Source organism: Xyrauchen texanus, chromosome 34 (genome assembly GCF_025860055.1).
Source record: "Xyrauchen texanus isolate HMW12.3.18 chromosome 34, RBS_HiC_50CHRs, whole genome shotgun sequence".
Lineage (NCBI taxonomy): Eukaryota > Metazoa > Chordata > Actinopteri > Cypriniformes > Catostomidae > Xyrauchen > Xyrauchen texanus.
Genome location: NC_068309.1, coordinates 25,179,908 through 25,203,243, shown reverse-complemented (window position 1 = coordinate 25,203,243; position 23,336 = coordinate 25,179,908). Strand labels below are relative to the sequence as shown.

The 23,336-nt window shown below is 37.9% G+C and overlaps 1 protein-coding gene across 1 annotated transcript in view; it reads right to left on the bottom strand.

Annotated features, from left to right (window-relative positions):
- The window catches only part of LOC127628053 (teneurin-2-like), a 390,490-nt gene that overhangs the window by 39,017 nt on the left and 328,137 nt on the right, over nt 1–23,336 (bottom strand). Inside the window, exons 8-14 of the mRNA XM_052104713.1 lie at nt 14,854–14,976; nt 9,918–10,123; nt 7,291–7,486; nt 3,983–4,084; nt 1,878–2,072; nt 1,075–1,275; nt 564–749 (exon numbers count right to left, since the gene is read on the bottom strand). Of these exons, the coding sequence (XP_051960673.1) occupies nt 564–749; nt 1,075–1,275; nt 1,878–2,072; nt 3,983–4,084; nt 7,291–7,486; nt 9,918–10,123; nt 14,854–14,976 (1,209 nt within the window). The remainder of the gene's footprint in view (nt 1–563; nt 750–1,074; nt 1,276–1,877; nt 2,073–3,982; nt 4,085–7,290; nt 7,487–9,917; nt 10,124–14,853; nt 14,977–23,336) is intronic.

Here is a 23,336-nt window from a genome sequence, read left to right as displayed (position 1 = left end):
GGACTGTTAAGCTACAAAAAGAAAGAAAAGCACCATACATGCACCGTAAGTTTTGTGTGAGGAATGGACCAAACTTTAAGTTGTTATTCACTGAAAATTTTCCACTCCACTGTAGCTCTCAAATCTCCTGTGCTCATGGACATTTATATATGGCGAATCATTACCAGTTATGAGAATATGAGAACCAACAGTGATTGGTGTCAATCTGGTCTCCTGATGTGCCATATTTATGCAAACACAAATGGGATTTTAGAGCTATGACAGAAGACATATTTTTAGTTAGCAACACAATTTCCATCTCCATGAATGCATAATATTTATGGTGCTTTTCTAATCATTTTCAGAGCTTCCCCATCACCTAATACTTTCATTGTATGGAAAAGAACAGTGTGAGAAGTATTTAAAAAAATAAATAAAACTAATTTTTTTGTTCCACAGAAAAAATTATTTCATATGGGTTTGAAACAGCACAAGGGTAAGTATATAATGACAGGATTTTCATGTTAGGTGCTTGTAATTTTAAGAGTGTGTATGTGTGTGTGTGCATTTGTGTGCGTATTTACCGATAGTGCAATGTTCTCCATTCCAGCCCTGCTCACACTGGCACTTGCCGTCCCTGCAGGTCCCGTGTTTCACACACTGTGGGTTACACAGTCTCTGGTCACAGCTTGCACCTTTCCAGCCCTCCTCACAGTGGCAAACACCCCCTACACACAAGCCATGGCTCCCACAATCTGCCAAACACACCTCTGGAAAGAGAAAAAGGGAGGTTTAAGAAACCGTGTTTCAATAAACTTACAATATCACTTTAGAATATTATTGTACGTCACTTCATTAATTTATTTACTTTGCTCTTTTATTTTATTTTACACAATTATTGTTTATTATTTTACTTTGCATTGTTTTAGTGGTCTGCAGCCACTAAAGCGGCAAATACTTTGGCAAGGTGATAATGGGAAAAAGACAGCATGATAAATGGATGGATAGAATGAATGGAAATGATTTTGACATATCACAGCACAGCTTGAGAAGAGAGTAAGTTGGAAGGAAAGGCAGAAAATGATAGCAACACACCCGTAGAGCAGTCGAGGCCAATCCAGTTGGGGTCACAGCTGCAGAGGCCTGTGTCAGGGCTGTAGGACCCGTGGCCATTGCACTGATCCGGGCACTGGGCTCTGGACACATCACATAGAGGCCCGGACCAACCCAGCTTACAGTGACACTGCCCGGACACACAACTGCCATGCCCAGAGCAGTTGGGGTCAAGACAATCCACTGGAGAAATAAAGAGAGAGTGTAAACTGAGTTTCACTCATTCTACTCAAATCTATTTTCTATTTTTCCATTTCTTCTCCTCATCTTTCAACTCTTTCTTCCAAACTCACCTCTGGGATCTCTCCACTTTCAGTAAGCAGCTACTGCTTGTATGATCATGTGCTCAGAGACTCCTTTTCTCCCCAATTTCTTAAAACCCCAATCAATAAATTGAATTTCATCACTTTAATAAAGATTATAATATATGTACCAGCACACATTTATAACCAGAACTTGATGCAGTGCAGATATTTGAAATCCGAGATTCACAGTGGAAGAGGTTTTTCTCTTGAGTGCTGTAACCTACAACTTCCCTGAGTGTGCTTTGAGTTTTGAAAAACATCCGGTACCAGTGCCAATATATACAGTATAGGGTGGCCAATGTTCGATATATATATATACAGTGTTCAATATTGGTCAATTAATTGGTCTATATTGCTCTATCACTATATCGGTACAGTGATATATCTTTCTCATTCTCTCCCCATTCCTTTGAATTTTATGCATTTGTGAACCTGTGATCTTGAGTCAAACTCTCTTTGAACAGTCGACACGCTTCTTACCTTCCTCACAGGACTTCCCACGGTAACCTGCTTCGCAGATGCAGTTGCCTTGAGTGCAGGTCCCATGACTGCCACAACTGGGGTCGATGCACTGGCCCTGTGGCACGTCACACTCCAGTCCCTTCCAGCCACTGTAGCATATGCACAAACCCTTGCTGTACTGTCCGTTCCCGCTGCACAGCACAGGGCACGCCACTGCAATAGAGGTGAATGAAAGGATGCAGGCAGGAAAAACAGATGAAGGTGAGAGGGAAGGACAGAAGAGGAGGATGTTCGACAGGAATTAGTGAAAACCAGCTTCATTAAAAGGAGTTCAGAATGAAATGTTAGATAAGATAAGAGAAAAATGAGGGATAAAGTTAATCCAAATTCACTGATTTGTATGAAAACACCTGTAAGTGTATGTCAAGGGTTGACTAGTTATTTCTTATTAAATATATATACTTATTTAGTTTTTATATTTTAAGAAGCGACATTTTAATTAGTGCTCTATGCTTTAGCTGTTAGACCCTTCGGTTTTGTGGGATTTCTTTTTTGTAGAGTACAGTAGGTTTACAGCACACTTGATAATATCTTGATTATAAACTTGAACATTGAAATAGTCTTGTTTTTCACACTGAACACAAGAGTTTATATAGTAATGCCCTAGCAACCCCCTGACTTGTCGATTTTGAAAATATATAGCTACGTACATCTCCAACTGAAACTGAGCAGAGACGAACAAACAACATTGCAGTTTCGTTGGGAAATGGCCTAGATTGAATGTAGGGAAGGGAGAAAGTAATCACGGCAAACATATTTCCCTCACTTTTTTCTCACAATGTTCACTATTCACCCTCAAAGGCGGTACAAACGCTGTGCAATCTCTCCTGCATATGGTGCTAAGATCGACTATATCATGTATGATCAAGTCAAAGAGATTCAGAGGCATTATCAACAGCAATCTCTACTACTCAGTGGAGACAGCATTCAACTGTAATAAATTAGCTATTTATAGCCTCAGGTGGTCTCACACACACATCTCTGTGAGAAGCCTCCACTGAGAGCACACCATCACTCAAAAATATTTGTCTGCACAGTAAAACCAACAAATGCATCAGACATTTGGGCATAACATTAATTTAGAATTAATAGTAATGTTGTAATTCATTCGTCTGGATCTCAGAAAGATATGACAGCATAGAGCCATTAGGACAAATGGTTGGAGCCTTTATAGTGACTATTATAACAGATGATTTGATGTCAAATGCTGAATTCCGAGAAAGATTCTGATGAATGTTTCAAGCATCAATAACTGAACACAAGATTTTATATAGTAATACCCAAGCAACCATGCATCAATATTAGCTGAAATTAAAAGTTTAGTACAGTCTCTTTGAGATTAGTAGGTAGGCAATTCCACAGGAATGCTTATGTTTTATGCAAAGGATCAAAACTCTTTTTAAATTGTATCTTTATGTCTATATTTTACTGTATTGTAGTGCTATAATGGATATTTTTAGGAAATGTTATTGTTTACCACCAGTGTTTGAACCACTTCTAAAACAACAGCCATATTTTATGGATGCAAAGGGGAAATCAAAGGTCTCTTTTACTTTCACTTTATATTAACAATAATATTTTTTTAAAAAGACATAGAAATCTCTGAGAAACATATACACCAACTTTGTCATAACAGTATTTCTTTTAAAATGTATAAGAGCCACATTTAATTAAATTACGAAAAATAAAAATTAATGGCCTAATATATATTTTTAGGAGTGCCAACTTCTCCATTCTGTGGCTATTATTATTTCTGGATTGGGCATTTTAAAACAGAGTTTTTCAAAGTGTGTGGTCTCCCAAAAACTCATATCCATTTTGTCACGTCCATAATGCTAAAGTTAATTTCCTGATCTAAAAACCTCTCTAGACTGAAATGTTATTATAATACGTTATTTTAATAGTCATAATCTGATGAACATTTCTGACCATTTGTGAAATATATTTTTAAGAATCTACAGAGTGCCAGAAATGTTTTTGAATATATGTCATCACAAAAAACAATTTTTTCAAAAACGTTACAATGAAAAACATGTAAGACGTAGTGTGACAGCAAATGGTACCTTTAGAGCAGTCCATGCCATGGAACCCTGGGAAGCAATGACACGTTCCTGACATGCACTCTCCGTTGCCATGGCAATTCTCGGGGCACTCTTCCACTGAGTCTGAGATGAGACATGAGGAAAGAAAGACAAGCAAATTTTACAACCCTCAGTTATTAATGGGGGACAGTGGAACGTAAAATCCTGAAGACTTTTTAAACGCCGTCATCTGAGAGAAGCAAAATCATTATGTTATGAACTGTCATGAGCTTTGTGAGATAATCTTTTTCACAGCATGGTGCAATATGAACTTTCAGCCAACGTTATTTTCTGTTCAGAGGCAATGTGAAAATTACTGAGACATATTTCACCAAAGCCTTATGGGAAATATAACATTATGATCGTGATAAAAGCCACAATAAATTATGTATGCTATTCAAATCAACTCTGGCCATCAATTGAATGGTAGCTAGAAGAAATGCGTGGGCATTCACATGTGATTATTTGATCTCCAGATCTTCAATGATTTAGAGGCCTCCAGAGCAGAATATGTGTGTGTGTGTTTTTCCTCAAACTGAATAGTTAAGCAGAAACTACATAACTAAGCAGCCCTTTTCCCATTTACAGTTTTGCACTTGGTCTCTATGTTGCTTAAAGTGCAAAAGATGTAAGGACGACTGTCACTCACACAGATTTACTTTTATTCAAAATGAAAACAAATTTATCACTGTATGCTTGCTGTCTTATGAGAAATTCTATTTCTATGCCTGACATTTTCCTTTTATTTTTGTAAAACTACAACAAACGATTTAAATAGCTCACAATCTCAGTTCTGCACTGCAAGAACCAGTATTTTTTGTCTTGTTTTCAGATCAAAGTCTAAATGTCCAAAAACTACATACAGTGCATTTAGAAAGTATTCAGATCCCTTCATTTTTTTTGGCATTTTGTTATGTTGCAGTCTTTTGCTAAAATGCTTTAGATTATTTTTTTTTTCACATCAATCTACACTCTATACCCCATAATGACAAACAAAAAACAGATTTTTGATAACTTTGCAAATATATATCAGATGGGCTATATATATATTTTATATCACATTGACATAAGTATTCAGACCCTTTGCTATGACACTTGAAATTCAGCTCAGGTGCATCCCATTTCTCTGGATCATCTTTGAGATGATTCTACACTTTAATTAAAGTCCATCAGTGGCAAATTCAACTGAATAGACATGATTTGGAAAGGCAAACACCTGTCTATATAAGGTCTCACAGCTGAAAATGCATATCAGAGCAAAGAAAAACACACAAAAAAAGCCATGAGGTCAAAGAAACTGCCTGCAGATCTCAGAGACTTGAACCCAATCGAACATCTCTGGAGAAACCTGAAAAAGTCTGTCCACCGTTGGTCTTCATCCAACCTGGCAGAGCTTGAGAGGATCTGCAGAGAAGAACGGCAGAAAATCCCCAAATCTAAGTGTGCAAAGATTGTCGCATCATACCCAAAAAAGACTTGAGGCTGTAATTGCTGTAAAAGGTGCTTCAACTAAGTACTGAGTTAAGGGTCTGATTTCTTTTCGTTTTTTCTTTTTAATAAATTTGCAAAGTAATCAAAAATCTGGTTTTTGCTTTGTCGTTATGGGGATAATACACAACTATGGATAAATCACAACTAGGGATAAATAAAGAGTGCAGATTGATGTGAAAATAAATAAATAAATAAAGTAATGGGGTCTGAATACTTTCTGAATGCACTGTAAATTGTATAAGCAAAATTGTGTAAGATAATAAGACTTGTTTTCAGAGAATATCTTTTTCTTACCAAAATGGAAAAGTTAGTTTTATTTTTCTTATTTAAAGCATGAATCTCACAATATTTATTTAGATTTACGCTTAAAAAATGTGCCAATGAAATGAAATGAAAAATAAACTTCATTAGGATACATTATATCATACACAGTGTGACAGAATTGTGTCTGACTTGTGCCTCTGTGGTCAAAACAGTGCCCTGTTTGTTTGAGCTTCCCAAACAGCTCGACACTGCAGCATTAGCTCAGCCAATGGCATAGGTTTGGGGTTAAACTATACGGCATTGCCATGACGAGTTAATTTTGTAAACTAGGGATAGACCGATATATTGGTTTTACCGATTAATCTCTGCTGATAGTTGCTTTTTGGAACTATCGGTTAACAGCAAATGTATATGATGATATTTTCTATTTATTTTTATTGATGGGGGAAACATATGGATTTACATTGATAAATTACTATATTGTGAATAATAACAAACCTTATTCCTTATTTAACCTCATCAGGTGAAATATCAATATACTAAATCCTTTATCTGGTGATTTATCAGCTATAAAAACCTTAATTTGGTAAATATTTACATATAGTGCATGGTAATGGAGCCAAGACTACATTATTTCAAAAATTATGTCCCCAGTGTATTTTGGGCTTTTGTTTTAAAAAATGGTCTTGTTTATGGTTGGTAATGCACCAAATCTTCATTTTCACCCCTGGTTATTATTGGAAATTTAGTCGCACAATAAACTGCATCTGGGATTTTATTCATTTTGGATTCTTTTTACCTTTATGTCTGTGCCTGTAATAGACTGAAAGACTAAGACATTTATAAACATTTTATAAATCAATTTTAAAAACTATTGGCCGATTAACCGGTTATCGGCCTTTACCATCACCTTAGTTATCAGTATCTGCAAAATCTACTATTGGTTGACCTTTACTGTAAACCGTAGATTCCTAAAATGACTGTAAAAACAAAGTGCTTTCAGAAAATTATAAACCCTTTAAAATGTGCCCTTTAATTTTTTTTCTAAGTTCCTTACCGTAACCTTTAAGGAGATATTAGTAAAACAGAAATTACACATTTAAAATGTAAATACTTTTACTGAAAAACAAACAGAAAATGTTTTTTAAGATTTGTTTTTTTCTTTGCAGTGTGGCCTCTGGCTTTCAATCAGCAACAACACCATATTTCATAGTCTTTTCTTCCTGACCAGGCAATAACTAATTTCTACCGCTCTAAATAGTGTTCCTTTGATTTAAAGAACGATTCATTGTTTAGCCTGAAGATGAATTCACAGTGAAAGCCATGAAAACATCTCCATTTTCATCTCTATACTTAGCTGATCAAATACACACTGAAAAATAATACAAGGTGAAGAGGTGAAGCAGGTGTACTGTAAGTTGTTTTGAATGAAAAAAACTTTTAAAAAGTATGTAACCAAATAACCGAGATTCTATTTTACTATCTTCCTTTAAAATGTTAAACTTTGCATGTAAATAAAAGCTGGAGGTGTGTACCTAGAGCCACAGTGCTGAATGAGACAGACTCTTTCTCTTTGCCATCATTGTAGAAGGCCAGATGCCAGGTGCCGGGGTCTAGATACTGCACAAAGATAGCCTCGTTCTGGACTACAGTCTGAATACTGCGTCGCTCACGAGCAGACTCTATCACGCTCCACTTTTCTTTTCCATCCAGCCTCTCCATGTAGTCATACTAAAGAAAGAGCAACAGGGAGAAAGAAAAAGAGTGAGAGAAAGAGAGGTGAGGATAGATGAAAAACAAGACAAGCAGCTAACGGACAACATTTTCACCTTCAACATTGTGATGACAATCAAAAAAGTCTAATTAAATGAAAATCTATGAATAATAACAACTCTAAAATGTGACAAGGCAAGTGTAAAAATGCCAAGGAAAAATATGCAGTGATAATTTGAAAATAATTAAATCAACAAAAAAAGCCCATCTACACAGATAATCTCTTCATGGTGATTAGCAAAAAATTACTGTTTTGGGGGCATATAAAAGGTTGCTCGTGTCCTTTAAGAAATAGAAAGAGTTTGATGTACTATATAGAAACACTCTTTCACAATGCAAAGCTTCCTCCCCCACCGCTAAATACACAGGCATGGGTAACAAGTAAACAAGACAACCAAGCACAAGACTGAAGTAATAATAAGACAATGAAACATGAACCAATGACAACAGAACTGATAACAAGATAACAAGACTCATGAACACAAACCAATGAGAACAAAACACATGGAACAACAGAGGATCACATGAGGGAACAGATCACATGACATGGCAAAGAAACAGGAATAAACTTTCAAAATAAAAGACATCAACACAAAACATGAACAAAACACATAAATGTGACAAATTCCCCCCACAAGGGGCGGCTCCCGACCCCCAAACAAAAACACATGGAGTTCAATAGGGAGCTGGGGGTGGCGGGGTCCTTGAAGCATGGCCTAGCGAGACAGGATGTGGGGCGTGGCCTGGAGAAACAAGGCGTGGAGCATGAAACCATGGTGGAGCCATAGGAAAGTGGAGCCGTGAGAGGTTTGAGGGGTGAAACTGGAGAGTAGCCAAAGATTCAAAGGGCCAGGGTGAAGCTGGAGGCTCGGAGGACCAAAGCAGGGTCAATTGACGTGGCAGACGTGGTAACATGGCAAGATGAGGAAGGAATGGCAGCATGGAGTAGAGTCATCCGGGGCAGAAGGTGGAGCAAGCTCTAGACCGTGTCGTGACACTCTGGCTCGGTGATCGTGACGCAGGACCCTAGCTCGGCGACCGTGACGTGGGACGCTGGCTTGTCGACCTTGAAGTGGGGCGTTGGCTCGTCGACCATGATGGGGAACTCTGGCTCGGCGGTCATCACGGGGAACTGTGGCTCAGCGGCCATGCCGGTAGGTGGCTCTGACATGGCAGTCACTGTAGGAGTGCATAGTTCATCCTCAGCCACTCCTACTGTGAAAGATGAAACGCACAATTGTAGGGTTAAATCACTGAACTGAGCCAGATTGAGGGTAATTCGACCGTCAGGCATCAGGGCGGAGACTGGCTCATTCAGCCCAACACTGAAAATGTTCTTGAGGGCAATATCATTGAAGTCAACCCTGCAGGCCAGAGCACAGAAGTCCTCTACATATTCCTCCAGGGGACGATTCCCCTGACATAGGTGTAGGAGCTGAACTGCTGGGTTCATAGTGGGTCGGTATTCTGAAACGTTCGCTCAGCAATGACAGGCAGACGATGATGATGTGAAGAACCCAAGTGCAGTTTAATCATAAACGTGAAATCCAAAAACCGTGAACAGAAACATACACATGAACTTGACCTGACCTCCAAACAACATTACATTAACAATACCTGACACTGAACAATGGCAATCATCAGGGCTAAATACACAGACATGGGTAACAAGTAAACATGACAACCAATCACAAGACTGAACTAATAATAAGGATCACATGAGGGAAAAGATCAAAGAAAAAGGAATAAACTTTCGAAATAAATGACATGAACACAAAACATGAACAAAACACATGAACGTGACACTACAAGGTCATAGAGAAAGGGTGTCAAATGGTCTTGTAAAACTAAACACGGGGTCTTCATACATTTTCAGGGGCCCTTGATGGAAGAGAATACAGAGTAGGGCCCACCTGTCGCATATTGTATAAATTCAGGGTTGCATTATAAGTCTGGCCTATAATAACATGCATTTAGTACCATATTAATGCATTTACATACTTTATTATGACGCACACATTGCAAAGCTATTAAAATAGTCATTATAAGGTACCGAGTCATATACTTGTATACATGCTAATTTGACTTTATACAATTTTATGTGAAAAGGGACAAAGAAAAATGTAGCTGTACGCATATGAACATTTATTTCCAAAATTTGGTTTGAGACACTCTGTTAAAGACCCCTGAAATAAATTATGTTTTTTAGTGCAAGAAACCCTGACATAATAAGTGGAAAAAAGAGATATTATAATAAAGAGATTTTTAAAATAAAAAGATCAAAAAATAAAATGCTTCGACGTTTTCACATTTATTTAATTTAAAATGCTTTCACGTTTAGGACATGGCCCTTTAAGGGAAAAAACAGACATGTTGGCGATTTGCTCACCTGAGCATGTGATGGAGGCAGGCCTTTTCGCATGTAGACCCCAAACAGTGCATCCTTGCCCAGGGAGATGTTAAACTTGAGGAAGTGTGGCTGACGCAGGTGAAGCAGGGACCTCCAAAAGACGCCCGGAGGAACGTCCTGACTGACACGCTGCCCCAGCTCTAGCTCCCCGCTGTTTATACTGCTGTTCTTCAGCACCCACGGCCCTGAGAAGATAGAGGCCAAGAGGAGAGACAAGATTTATTTGATAAAGAAAGGAAGACAAAAGCATGGAGAAAGGGGATTATTCTCCGCTCTCTGAGTGAAAATATTTGCAGAGCGAAAGAAGAAAAATCAACATATAATTCAACTGAGATGGAGCTCTGCACTAATGAGTGTGCAGTGTGGCCTGCCAAAGTCATCAACCCTTACTCAAACCCTACCTTCTCCCGCGAGATTATACTAACACTGTATGACAGAGCTAGCCACATAACACATTTTTTTTTATAAGTAAATAACACACATATTACCAGGTACACACCTGCTATGTAAAAAACTATTTCATGTTGACAGTGTTGATAGATGGCAACGCTCCAATCAGAAAATAACACAGCACAAGGCCCATAATGGTTTTAGAGGCAACGCACAAGCACGCACAAACTAGTGTATCTAAATGGCCAGTGCAACACAAGTGTGTTTGGTGTTAACTGTCAGTCTACTTGCTGTTCTCAGTGTTTGATGTGCCCTGATAAGCTTAAAGAATCTGTTTCCCTGCCTGCTTAACATCTGCATATAAACAAGTGATAGAGAGAGAGAGAGAGAGAGGGAGAGAGAAAAGCAGGCTCTTTCCCTAAATGGATCAAGCCCTCTATTTGCAGGAGAGCGCACACACACACAGTTCAGCTAAAGCAGCCTAGTCTGGCAATGAGTGGGAGCCACACCAACATTCATCATTAACAAGGGGTGCGGATGGACAGATTTGCGCTTAATGAGAGCACTATACTGAGACTGAGAGAGATGGTGAAAGTTAGACAGATAGAAAGAGACAAATGGGGAAGCACATAAAGAAATACTGAAAAAAGAGGGAGGAGAGAGAAATAGACCCCTGGAGAGCATACATGAGAAAGGTCTTCTTCTCTGGAACTGAAGTTAACACTCTCAGGAATTGTTCAGCCAGCCAAAACGGCTCACATCAGAGCCAATGGAACAGAGATCTTTTCTTTCCTTCCAGATCTTGGTTTTGGTGGTCTGCCTAGTAAAGTCTGTTTTCGTCTAGCTCTGTCTTCTCAGATCTTCAATTTTAATGGAGTTATTAAACGAAGGTTCAGGAGGAGCTTGCTCATCTAATCTGCCAATCAACCCACAGGATATAAGCCAACACTATATTCACTCTAGCGACAGTCTTTCCAGCATATCTCCACCTCCCCATTTCCATCCTCAATCTTTTAAGAGTTCCTGCACTATAGTTACCTCCATATATTAAGTAGTCCCTTAGGGGGATAAATCTGAGCGTGAGTCTTGCCTCATCCTCAAGCCCTTCCTTTGCAGACAGCAAGTCAAACACGTTTACCCTTTATAACTCAAAGATTATAACTTGTAAAAAACACAATTAACTCATAATTACAAGTTGGAAACTTTTTATGATAGTTCTGATTAAGAAATCGTGCCACCATGTAAAAAGATCCAAAATGCAGCAATGTCAAGATTTAAAGGGAGAGTTCACCCAAAAATATAAATTCTGTCAAATTTATTATGCACCCCCATGTCGTAGATATATTTGAAAGAATGTAGTGATCACTGATTTCCTTGCACTTGTGTGTCTCATGACCAAACGTCATGACACAAGAAAAAATAAGGTTTGATGATATACATTTGTCTTATTTTAGAACATGTTTCATGCCATTTATTTTTAGCCAATGTTTCCTGGAGTTCTTAAACACTTTGTTAGAGTATATAGAAGTTAATTAATTTGTTCATGCGAGTGAGTGATTAAAGCCGGGTGCACACTATATGATTTTGACCACAATTTTGCCATCTGAGACAAATTTCGGATATTGTAAAGGATTTCTCTTGTTGTAGGGCAAAATCGGCAGCCTCTGATTGCTTAGTGAGACATGTTCACCGAAGTCCGATTAATTGCCTTTGTGATGAATCTTAGCCTCAGAGGTGGTTCTGGAATTTAATAAATTTTGCATAGCAGTCATGCAATGCTCCTACAAGGGCCAGATGAAATAACCCACACCCCACCCTCAACGTGTTGAGAGAAACACTTTTTTCTATTTTTTAGAACTAAATAAATAAACTAAATATTTGGAAAAAAAGTGTAACACTTCAGCAATATGAATGAAAACATAATAAAAAGTAAAAGCTACTAAACAAAAAAATTTAAAATGTTCTTATCATTTTGCTTTAAAAATTTTCCCTTACTTGTTTTTTCTTTCAGAAAAAAACACTCCTCCAGGCAAAATTACGGCGCTTCCCTTCCATTTCGCACAGCTCATACTGATCGACGATTGGGACATAAAGTCTGATATAATCAGGGTTGGGGAGTAATGGAATACATGTAATGGGATTATGTATTTAAAATACAAAATATTAGTAACTGTATTCCACTACAGTTACAATTTAAATCATTGGTAATTAGAATACAGTTACATTCAAAAAGTATTTTGATTATAGAAGAGATTAATTTATTTTATTGTCATTTGTTTCATTTAATATTTAGTGCTTTCAGATGAAAAACATTTATACATATAAATGATGCGATCTAAAGTGCATTTGAACAGCAGTGAAACACTTTCTTATGATGTGTTACATTCATACGAGGAGACAGAGGAGTAAGTTTGAAGTAAGTTAGAAGTAAGTTTGGAGCAGAAGAAATAGAAATAAACCTTGTGTAAATTGTCAGCATTACGCTAAGCTAAAATCCTATTTCTAACCATTTTACATGCACATGTTACCAGGCATGATCATATATTTTTATCAAGAAAATTCACGTTAGATCATAATTTCTTTTTCTAGTAAGACCTTTGATATTAGGGCAAAAATCATATTCTTGATAATTGTATTTTTTTTTTTCCTGTCAAAATATCTAAAAATTCTTAAAACAAGATCAATTAGATTTGTCAAAACAACACTGCATAATATATTTTAGGTTTTCAGAGAATGTATTTTTAAAATGTGTATTTTGTCTTACTGTACTGACAGAGTTTTTAAAAAACTAGTGAAAAAAATCTACCAGTGCTGAAGAAGTAATTCAAAGTATTTAGAATATGTTACTGACCTTGAGTAATCTAATGGAATATGTTACAAATTACATTTTACAGCATGTGTTCTGTAATCTGAAGTGGAATACATTTCAAAAGTAACCCTCCCATCCCTGGATATAATTTTGCCCAATTCTCAATGCACTCATATCACAGAGTCTGACAAGCAATAATCACAAAGGACCGTAAAATCGTACAGAGTGAAGTGCTGTGAAGTGATGATATGCAGGTTCAAACGGAATCTCCAAAGAATTCAAACACTACTTATTCTCAAAGTTCTACCTATTTCCTGCCTATTGCATGTTTATGTATTAAATATTTGGGTTAATTTGATAACACTTTCAGCAGCATGTTTCCTCTTCCATGAGTAAGCACTGTTTCAGAGTGATTTAAAGGGAGGGGTATCTGTTCTGAGTGCGAAGGACGTCAATACCAGCACTCTTTAAAGGTCAGCTGCAGTCTTTATCATCTGAACGTGTTGACACTGATAATGATAAATCATGAGGTGAATGCAGAAAAGACAGGGAGACTCTTTGTGTCTGAGCCGGTGAGAGTTAGCCACAGCTTTGAACCATTAACTAAGGTTCCACTGAGATCCAACACGTCTAATCTAGACAGCTCCATTTAGATTAAGGTCGTCGTGAGAATAAGGAAATTGAAACTGTGATTTTACACTAATGTGCTCTCTCATTTTATTATAAAGGGCAGTCAATTGTAGAGCTCAGATTATACTTATAGAGACTCAGACTAATGTGTTAAAAACAGTGACTACATTCAGCAATCACTGAATATAACTGCATTAGCAATAGTATTCTTGTGCACAGATGCTTTTAGCCAGAGTTGGATCAGTTAAAGACAACATGAGATGGCATTCACAAACCTTGATTTGTCCATCAAATTCATCGAGCTTTGACTTGATTTTAACCATCAGAATTGAATTATGTATTTTGGATGTTACGCAACTGGTGAAAATTATTTTTCTTTGGCCATGTAACTTTGGTTATGTCAAGAGAAAATCTGCTTCAAAGGCAGAGAAAGTTATTAAATGTTGATATAAAAGATTTTAAAAAATGTCCTGTTCCTTTAGAATACTATGCATTGACGAACTGACCACTATAGGACCATTTAATAAAAGGGCATTTATTAAAGAAGTAAATATGGTCAATTTGGATATCATTGTTTTCTCTAAAGGAATAGTTCACTCAGAAATGAAAATTCTGTCATTATTTACTCATCCTTATTCAAAATCTAATATGGTACTCATAGCACAGGTTATATATCAATGATATCAAATGCCATTGGTTCTCATTGGTCATCATTTACACAAAACCTAACATGACACATATATCATGCTTTTTTTATTTGATAGCTGTGGCAGAGGGGAAGAATCTGAAAATAATAAATATAAAAGTTATTAGTAATGACTTATTTATGTCACACAAACCAATCGTATGGCTTCAAAAGACTTGGAATATAGCAAACAATTTGTATAAGATAATTTCTTCCTTTTTGGATATTGCCATACATGGTCACTATTATCTGTCATTGTATGGAAAAGAGCTGCATAAAGATTTGTCAACTTCTCCTTTTCTTCTTCATGTGGGAAAAAGGCATCCAGGTTTAGAACAAAGACATCATTTTTATTTTTGGGTGAACTATTCCTGGCTCTGGCTCACACTTTAGGTTTTTACCTCTGCCTCCGGATGGCACTGTTGCCACGTCACCGATGCCAGGTATACTCATGCTAAGGCCAGTGTTCACTAGATGCCCTTCAGTGGGCTTCAGCCGCCAATTCAAGCCAAGCAGATTAAGAGCTGTGAGAGAGAAAAAGAGAGAGTTAAAAAATAGAACATGACACTACATTACACCTTCCAACCACTTTATGTACACACGAATGACATGTCCTGACAGCCGAGAGTCTGCGACACCCATACAACTATAACTCTCGCTGACAGAGGAGACTTAAGCATACAAATACACTCATTATAGCCAATGACACTTTGACTACAGTCTGTGCTTTGTTTGGGCTCAGTGCCAAGACAGGTTTAGTTGGACCGGGTTTAATCCACATGCTACAGGAATGCTAAACTCGGCATAGATATGAATAAGTCAGGCAGAGCAGTTGGAGCATGAAGAAAAAACTAAATGTCAAATGCCACACAATGAGATGTCAAGAAGCAAGTAACAGCCATCTTGATACTGCAAAGCAATTTGTGAGGGGACAGGAAAATTGTCTTTGGAAAAAAAAAAAAAAATCTAATTTAATGTCTGTTATAGATGGCAAAAAATTCTCACCAATTTCTTGTCATAGTGTTTTTTCTTTGCTAGAGGGGAGTTTGGCAAAGCGCCTACATTTTTCTCCACACTCCATATGTACTATAATCACTACTTGCAAGACTTTGAAGAGACTGATTAGCTGTAGTGAAGATCACTCGTCGTGTTTAGGTATATGATAATGATTAGAGAAAGTTAGTCTTGGTTTTGTGCTGGAGGAAATTATGAGAGAGATGCTCTGTGTCTCCCTACGGGAAAACGAGTGCCGTCATACACACCTGCACACATCTTCAGGAAAACGCTGACGTTTGCAGTATCAACCATAACATTTCACCTCCGCCCTTTGTTCTCCAAGCCCTCCCTAAATCTCATCCATGCAAAATCAATGCCAACTCAGTCTTTCCCTCCCTCCTGCTTTCTCAGCAAAATGTCTGCTGAGGGCGTCTTATCATTCTTGTAACGAGGGGTCAAAATAAAGGGCTGACTCCAACAGGCTTTCAGCTGCTCTGATTTCAGCTACTTTGAAAATTTGCATTGTCCCCAAAAACACTTTTCATGAGATGCATTTTATCAATACATCTTATCAATCCATCCTCTAATCAGCCTTATCAATCACTGGTTTGTTGTTCTTTTCACCTTCCCCTTGTCCTCAGTCCCTCCTGCTTTCTCTCCTCCCGGCCTATTATGACATGGCACATCCCACTAAACAGTGCAATGGAGAAGTTTTTAAACAGAATTTCTTTAGAGCATTGACATTAAATGGCAGAGTGAGATTGTCTACATGATGGTTTCAAGTTTTTTTTTTGGTAAGGGGCAGTAGGGGACCGTATCCATTGAGGCTGGAGCTCAGAGAAGGGCAATCTGATCAGAAAAGAAGAAAATCATTGAACCTTTAAATATCACTAAATAGCTTAACTGCGGTCAACATAATGAGAATAAGGCCTGATTTTAGAACAAAGTGGAGGATGAATTGATTTCCCCCCCCCACACCACAGCAGGGTAAGAGAGGCTGTTATTGTGCACATTATTTCACAATCTAAATAAATTCTGATAAAGAATGTCACAGTCTATTGAATTTAAATGTGCAATAGTATGTGCAATAGTATGTGCAATAGTATGTGCAATAGTATGTGCAATAGTATGCTTGCAGTTTTCATTTGCTGCAAATTTGTTAAGGCAAGTAAAGTATGTCAACACTGGATATTCAATAACAGCAAAATGTGTAATAGTGGAATAAATAAATACTATTTAAGTAATTAAAATTTACCTTACATGGGTTACAAAATTAACACTGACAATCAGAATTGTGGATAACACTCAGGAAGTAGCACAGGAAGTACCTGGATGTTTCTGATTCACTTTGGGTTGTTGCACACCAATGGTACATTTGAGTCTTTTTTTAAGCTTTAAAGTTAGTCACTATTAAATGCAATTGTACAGAAAAGACAAACTTTTTTTTTTTACAATTTTCATTCTGGGGTGATCTATTCATTTAAAGGGATATTTGATGTTGAAGCTCTATAAACAGAATCTGTGGCATCCTGCTAAATACCAAATAAAATAACTTAGACTCAAAGCCGTTTATAAAAACAAGAAAACATTTGAACAGAAATGCACTTACAAAGGAAGTTTACAGGACTATTGTACACTACCATTGTAAAGAGTGCAAATATTTTTTTTTTTCAAACGGTCTCATGCAAGTAAACAAGTTGCATGCTGTAGAAAGACCTCGACTTCTATCTGGAACATTTCTTTAACATTGTGTTCGCTACAGTACACCTTTTTCTTGCTAATCAAATAAAAAACAAATAATAAAAAAAATTCAGTCTAAGCATTAATTATTATGAGGAAAGGTGTTAGATGTGAAATTCATGATCTGCATCTCACTTTATGTAATCTCTATGTATAATTTACCTCTTCAAAGTAATGAATAATATTACCTACGTAAAGCTCGGAGAGAGAAAAAGGGAAAAAGAAAGTGAGAGAGAGAGAGAAAAAGAAGGACAGATGGGGACACGGATGACAAAAAATTCCTGTGTTGCTTGAGTAAGTCTACATCTTCCATTTTAATGCAGTAGACAAATACAGACTCTCTGCAGTATGGAGTTTTGCTTGGCTTAAAAGTCCTTGTCTATACCTGCCATGAGTTGCATTATTAACTTAACCGTAAACTGAGCTGTACCAGCCAAGTTGGTGCTGACAGCTCTGCAAAACTGGACGAACGCTTTTTTGATTGGTTTCTTTAACAACTTTCAATAATAGAACCATAATGCATTTTCGGTGTTATGCACACATTAGGTTTACCGTTTGAAGTTTCAGTTTTTATGGTTTTAGAGGCTTCCAACCTTGTTTGATTACACAAAAAACTGTGAGATATATGACTAAATGTACAGAATGCTTTTGTCCATAAGAAAAAAAAAGGGGACTGGCAATGCTCCATAAATTACAAAAAGTACCATAAAAGTATCATAAAAGTTGTCTGTATGACTTGTGCACTGTATTACAAGTATTGTAAAGTCATATGATAGCTTTGTGTGATGAACGGACCAATATTATAAGCTTAATAAGCAAAAATGAATTTTGCGATTTATTTTTAAATTTTGGTCGATAACGATACGGCATACAGTAATGAGCCAAAACATTATGACCATTCAGAGGTGAAGTGAATACCATTGATCATCTGCTAACAAGGCCACATTTCAAGGTCTGGGTAGATAAGATGGTAAGTGAACATTCAATTCTTGTAGTCAAAGTGTTGAATGCAGGAGAAATGGGCAGGAGTAAAGACCTGAGTGACAAGGCCAAATTATAATGGCCGGACGACTGGGTCAGAGCATCTCTGAAACAGCAAGGCTTGTGGGATGCTTCCAGTTAGCAGTGGTGAGTACCTACCAACAGTGCTCCTAGGAGGGACAAACCACAACCCAAGTAACAGGGTGTTGGGCACCCAAGGCTCATTGATGTGCGAGGGCAACAAAGGCTATCCTGTCTGAGATGTTTTGGCTCATTGTTGTATATCATGATATACACAATTGATGGAAGAATGAGTTCCTATTTGATTAAAAAAAATATCAAATGTAATGGTAGACTTGTCATGTCCATTGCAATGAAACTTTATTAATTAGTTATCTATTTTATCTTTGTTTTTCATTTCAAGTAGAAAATTAGGCATGAATAAATCGAACACTCTGGACATTCTGCGATATATCTTAAGAAATAAAGAAAACTAAATAAAGTCAAAGCAGTTTGGAAAGACATGAGGGTGAGTAAATGAGTTTTATTATTAGGTGAATTAAGAGACTTCTGGTGTATGTGCTTATAAAGGTGCTGCACTGATGTAATCACTGTGAGCTAAGGCATGAAAAGCGCTGACTTCAGCCAGGGTTCTGAACACTCAAGACAAGGGGGGTTTGCGGTGCAAGCTGCGAGAATGTCAGCTGATCTCTTCTGTGAGCTTGTACTTGCGGAATGACTGCAGAAGAAAGCTGACTCAATTCTGACAGCATGAGAGATGCCTGCAAATTGAGCGCGGCACTAAACATATAGTGTTGTCAGCTTTACGAAACATGTATACGTGGCCATCGCACTGCTGAGGCGATCTGGAGAAAGTCTCTGGAGCTTTGACAGTAAGTGAAATGGTTTGTGTGCATGTGTGTGTGATTCAATGCCTTTGTCCATCAGCAAATTCAGTGCTGAAAGATTCAGAAATTGGAAACCTGAACACAAATTTTACGCAGTTCTAGCAACCTTTGACATGCCGCCACCCACTGGACCGCCCAAATGTTCTAAATCAGACCCACCAATATTTGCCAACCATTTAATTATTTATCAGGCCTTATGTTGCATTTATACCCTTGAGAGATATGTATGGATAAAACAGGCTGCTCCCTATGGGCACCATTCCAGTAAAAAGCAAACAAATCGCTCAGTCTGAAGCGGCTTTGAAGTCCGGCTACAAAGACTGTGAGGCCAGAAGGCAGCGAGATGGCCGACGAGCCCAGGAAGAGGGAAGCTCACCGAAAGAGTTGGAGCTCTATTCCTGGAGCTCCAAAGCTTCATCTCTCCTGCCGACTTTGGAACATTTGCTACCTGAATGTTCTGTGCAAGTCCCTGTGGAGCTTGTGTGTACGCACACACACACACACACACACTCACCGTTGCACCTCAATCAACCTGACGCAACCCATCCTCATTTCACTGCAATCGTTGAGAGATGTTACAGAAGGCCAACAGGTGTTTAACGTCTACAAACCGCACCTACAACACATCTCACCTTCAAAGACACACAAATGCACACGTAGATACAATTAGTATCTTGCTGAAGGTGGAAATTTTGTTTTCATTGCTTCTGATCTCCTTTGAGTGTGTGAGCCTTTGATGTGTGTTTTGATATGAGGTGCACAAGTTCTTCTGCTATAAATATAAATGAAAGGCTACACTGAACTGCAGAACCAGAGGACCAGCTCTAACATTGCATCAGCTCTGTCAGTCTTGACTGTTGACCAAAAAAACTCTCAAATCACCCAGGGAAAACTCCCAATCCCTAGATAATACCTGTGCCAAACTGCCACACACACACACAAAATCAATTACATTGCTTCAGGTATGCAAGGTCTGTGAGTTAAGAAACACACACACACACACACACACACACCTCTGCACCTCCTGTGTGGGTGTTCTGAATGGCATGACGAGATGGATCCAATCTATTCCACTCGGCTTGTCAAATACTCAGAGCACAACAATCCCTCCCCATGGTATAAACGCACACACGCACACAAGCAAACTCACCTCTTTTCCCTCTCTTTGTCAAATAGAAACGCAAAATGCAAGAGTGGAAAGGCTGATGCTTTGATTGACAGCATTTTTTATCACAGGTCTAGAGTGACAACAGGGATCCCATGATATTTTTGCCCATGATCGATGCATACAGGTACACACAAATATCAAACTGCAGCTGTAATCGAGCCTTATTTTACGCCCCTGCCACTCAGTGGCTTTAATATCATGCAGATGTCAGAAAGAATGGAATAAAGGAGAAAAGTAAACATAAAAGTGAATGTAAAAAATGAAAAGTGTCATTTTAATCTGCTTCAGGCATGTACGGTGAAGTGTGTCAGTTTGAGTCAGGCAGGTGGCAGAGGGCTGCGAGTTAGAGATTGGTTGGTGAACGTATTGTTTCCAAGAGACAGAGAATCTCCAACACCTTGGAGTGTGTAGGTGTGTGACTGATTTTTGTGAATGTTTGCATACCCACATGGGCAGAGGCAGTGTGTGATGAGGCTACCGGATTGAGGCAAATATCAAATAGGAAGTCGACAGTTAAAGTTCATGGTGATAGAGAGAGCGGCGGTACATGGACAAATAATGAGTCACTTTAACTGACATGGTGGGTTACCATAGGCCTGATGGAGCATTGACCAGTTTTCATAAATTAGTTATTGTTTGATTGGCAGAATGCTGGAAAAGCGAGTCATTATTCTTCCTGCTCGCATCACTCTTAACTGGATGGAGCCTCCATGGCCACAAATGAAAAATAAAGTCAAACATGTTGGATAAATTGCTCTAGTGCTTTAGACAGGAGTTTTTGTGTTTGTCATGTTAACAAGGTGTCTGAAGCACTGTTTTACACAATCCTATGATGTCTCTTAACCTTGTAAATAGTCGTGAGAAATTTAAAGACAACATGAAATAAAAATTGACCCCATTTACTTAATTAATTTGAATTGTCTGATTGTGAATGATTCATCAGTGTGTGTTAAATAACTGTCTTCACCTCTTAAACATTTATTTTCTGATGATATAACCAAGGCCATGTGGGTGGGGGGAAATAGCATTAAGTAAGCGATAATTTCCAGTCAGCCAGTCATTGTTGCAAAATAAACCCAGAGAGGGTGGTCAGGAATTAAATGGTAAATGGTCTGCACTTACATAGCGCTTTGACACCTGAGACACAGCCACCCCATAAGCCGACTTCAGGTATTTTATCCCCCTGAAGGGGTTCATTTTGCTATAAAGACGGGCTGATTGTACATTATTCCACATATAACACAGCTACCTATGAAATAAATACTAAAATAGACATGAAATTATGATTTGAGATGAAATTACATTATTATGTGAGTTCTGTTAGTGTTTATATTGTAAAAATGACTGTCTGACTGCTCAATATACAACTTAATATATAAATCAATAAATTGAAATTACATCTATTCTGATCTATCGATCAACATATTGAGTTGATATTATTTTATTAGCTTCCTTGAAGAGATCAGAGAGTCAGAGAGAATTTCACTCATAAAACCAGGATGACTGGTGAGATATCAATATTCCCAGATGTGCAGCCATTATTCCCAAATATCGGAACATACAATGGAAGTCAATGGGGACCAACATTTCCAAGCTCCAAAAAGTACATAAAGGCAGAAATAAAGTAATATGAATAAGATGGTGTTATGGTAAATTAATAATGAGAGAATTATCTTTTTTGGGTGAACTATTCCTTAAACCATTTCTAAACAATAGTTCAGATCTCTGTCTATCTCTCTCTCTCCAGGTAAGATCATTTAAACATTCTCCTGATCCTCTCCTGACCTCAATCATCCAGACAGCTCTCAGGGGTGGCTCTCACTTAACTCTTCATTACGACTGATGTTCATATGCACAGAATGCGACACACTCTGCTAACTGCTGTGTCCATGTATGTAGCGGGGTGTGTGAGGAGAGGGATGGGCGGCGGACCAATTCACTTAGCCTTTAGACATCCATCATTTATCTCTCCTTATTTCATCTGCTTCTTTTGCCAGTTAGTCCAGATTAGTCACAGTGGCCTTATGGCAGCCAGACACAGCCATAGCACCCCATGCAGAACCCTCAGCATTCCATCCTGCATCAGGACTACAAAATCTGTCTCCTAGCAACCCGCATCTAGATCTCAGGCAAGGGATGCTGAAATGACACAAAAATGTCAAGAAAGACCATCTGAGATGGAAAATACATGAAGCAGAGCTTGATGCTGTAATGATGGCATGGGTGTACTGTAGGCAAATTGCAGGAATGTTGGGTCTTAATGGGAGCACAGTAGGAATTCTGGAAGTGGATGGTCATGCAGTCCAGCTCCAAAGTGAATGTGTGCACGCAGTAAAAGTGTCACTTCTTTTATTGATGTTAGACAGTAACTGGGTTATTAAGCTAGTTTTATATCACTGATATAAAATATTGAACCCAAAATACTGACAGAAAATATTAAAAGAACAAACCTTGTGTTTCATGTGGTGCAGCACATTTTGGATCAGAAGTGTGTGTGTTACAACAGGACATTGTTTGAGTCAGAAATTAAAAGAATAGGTGACTCCAAAATGAAAATTCTGTCATAATTCACTCCCCCTCATGTCATTCCAAACCTGTATGACTTTCTGTCTAATGCGGAAAACAAAAAAAGTCTATGCAATATAATTGCAATAGATAGTAACTCATTTTCAAGCTTAAAAAAGCATAATAAAAGCAGTCAGTGCATCTCATGCATCTTCTGTGTCAAGTCATCTGTGGGCATACAATAGGTTTTGGTGAGAAACAACCCATCTGGAGAAACTAATTTTTCAGCCGTAAAGTGAGTCTCTATCAACTGCCATTGTATTGAGAAGACAGGCCGATCCTTTTCCAATCCTTTTGTTTTCCACATTTGGAGCAACATTAATGTTAGTACGTTATAACAGAAATTTTATTTCTGGATGTACTATTCCATTAACTGGGGCTTGCCAAAAAATTTTAAATGTGGAAGCAAAAAACTAACAAAAAAACAACAACAACAAATAGAAATCACTGTAGTGAATTCCTCTGTTTCTTATCTAATAAACAGTATTTTATTATGAGTGGTAGTGGTGTAGTGGTCTAAAGCACA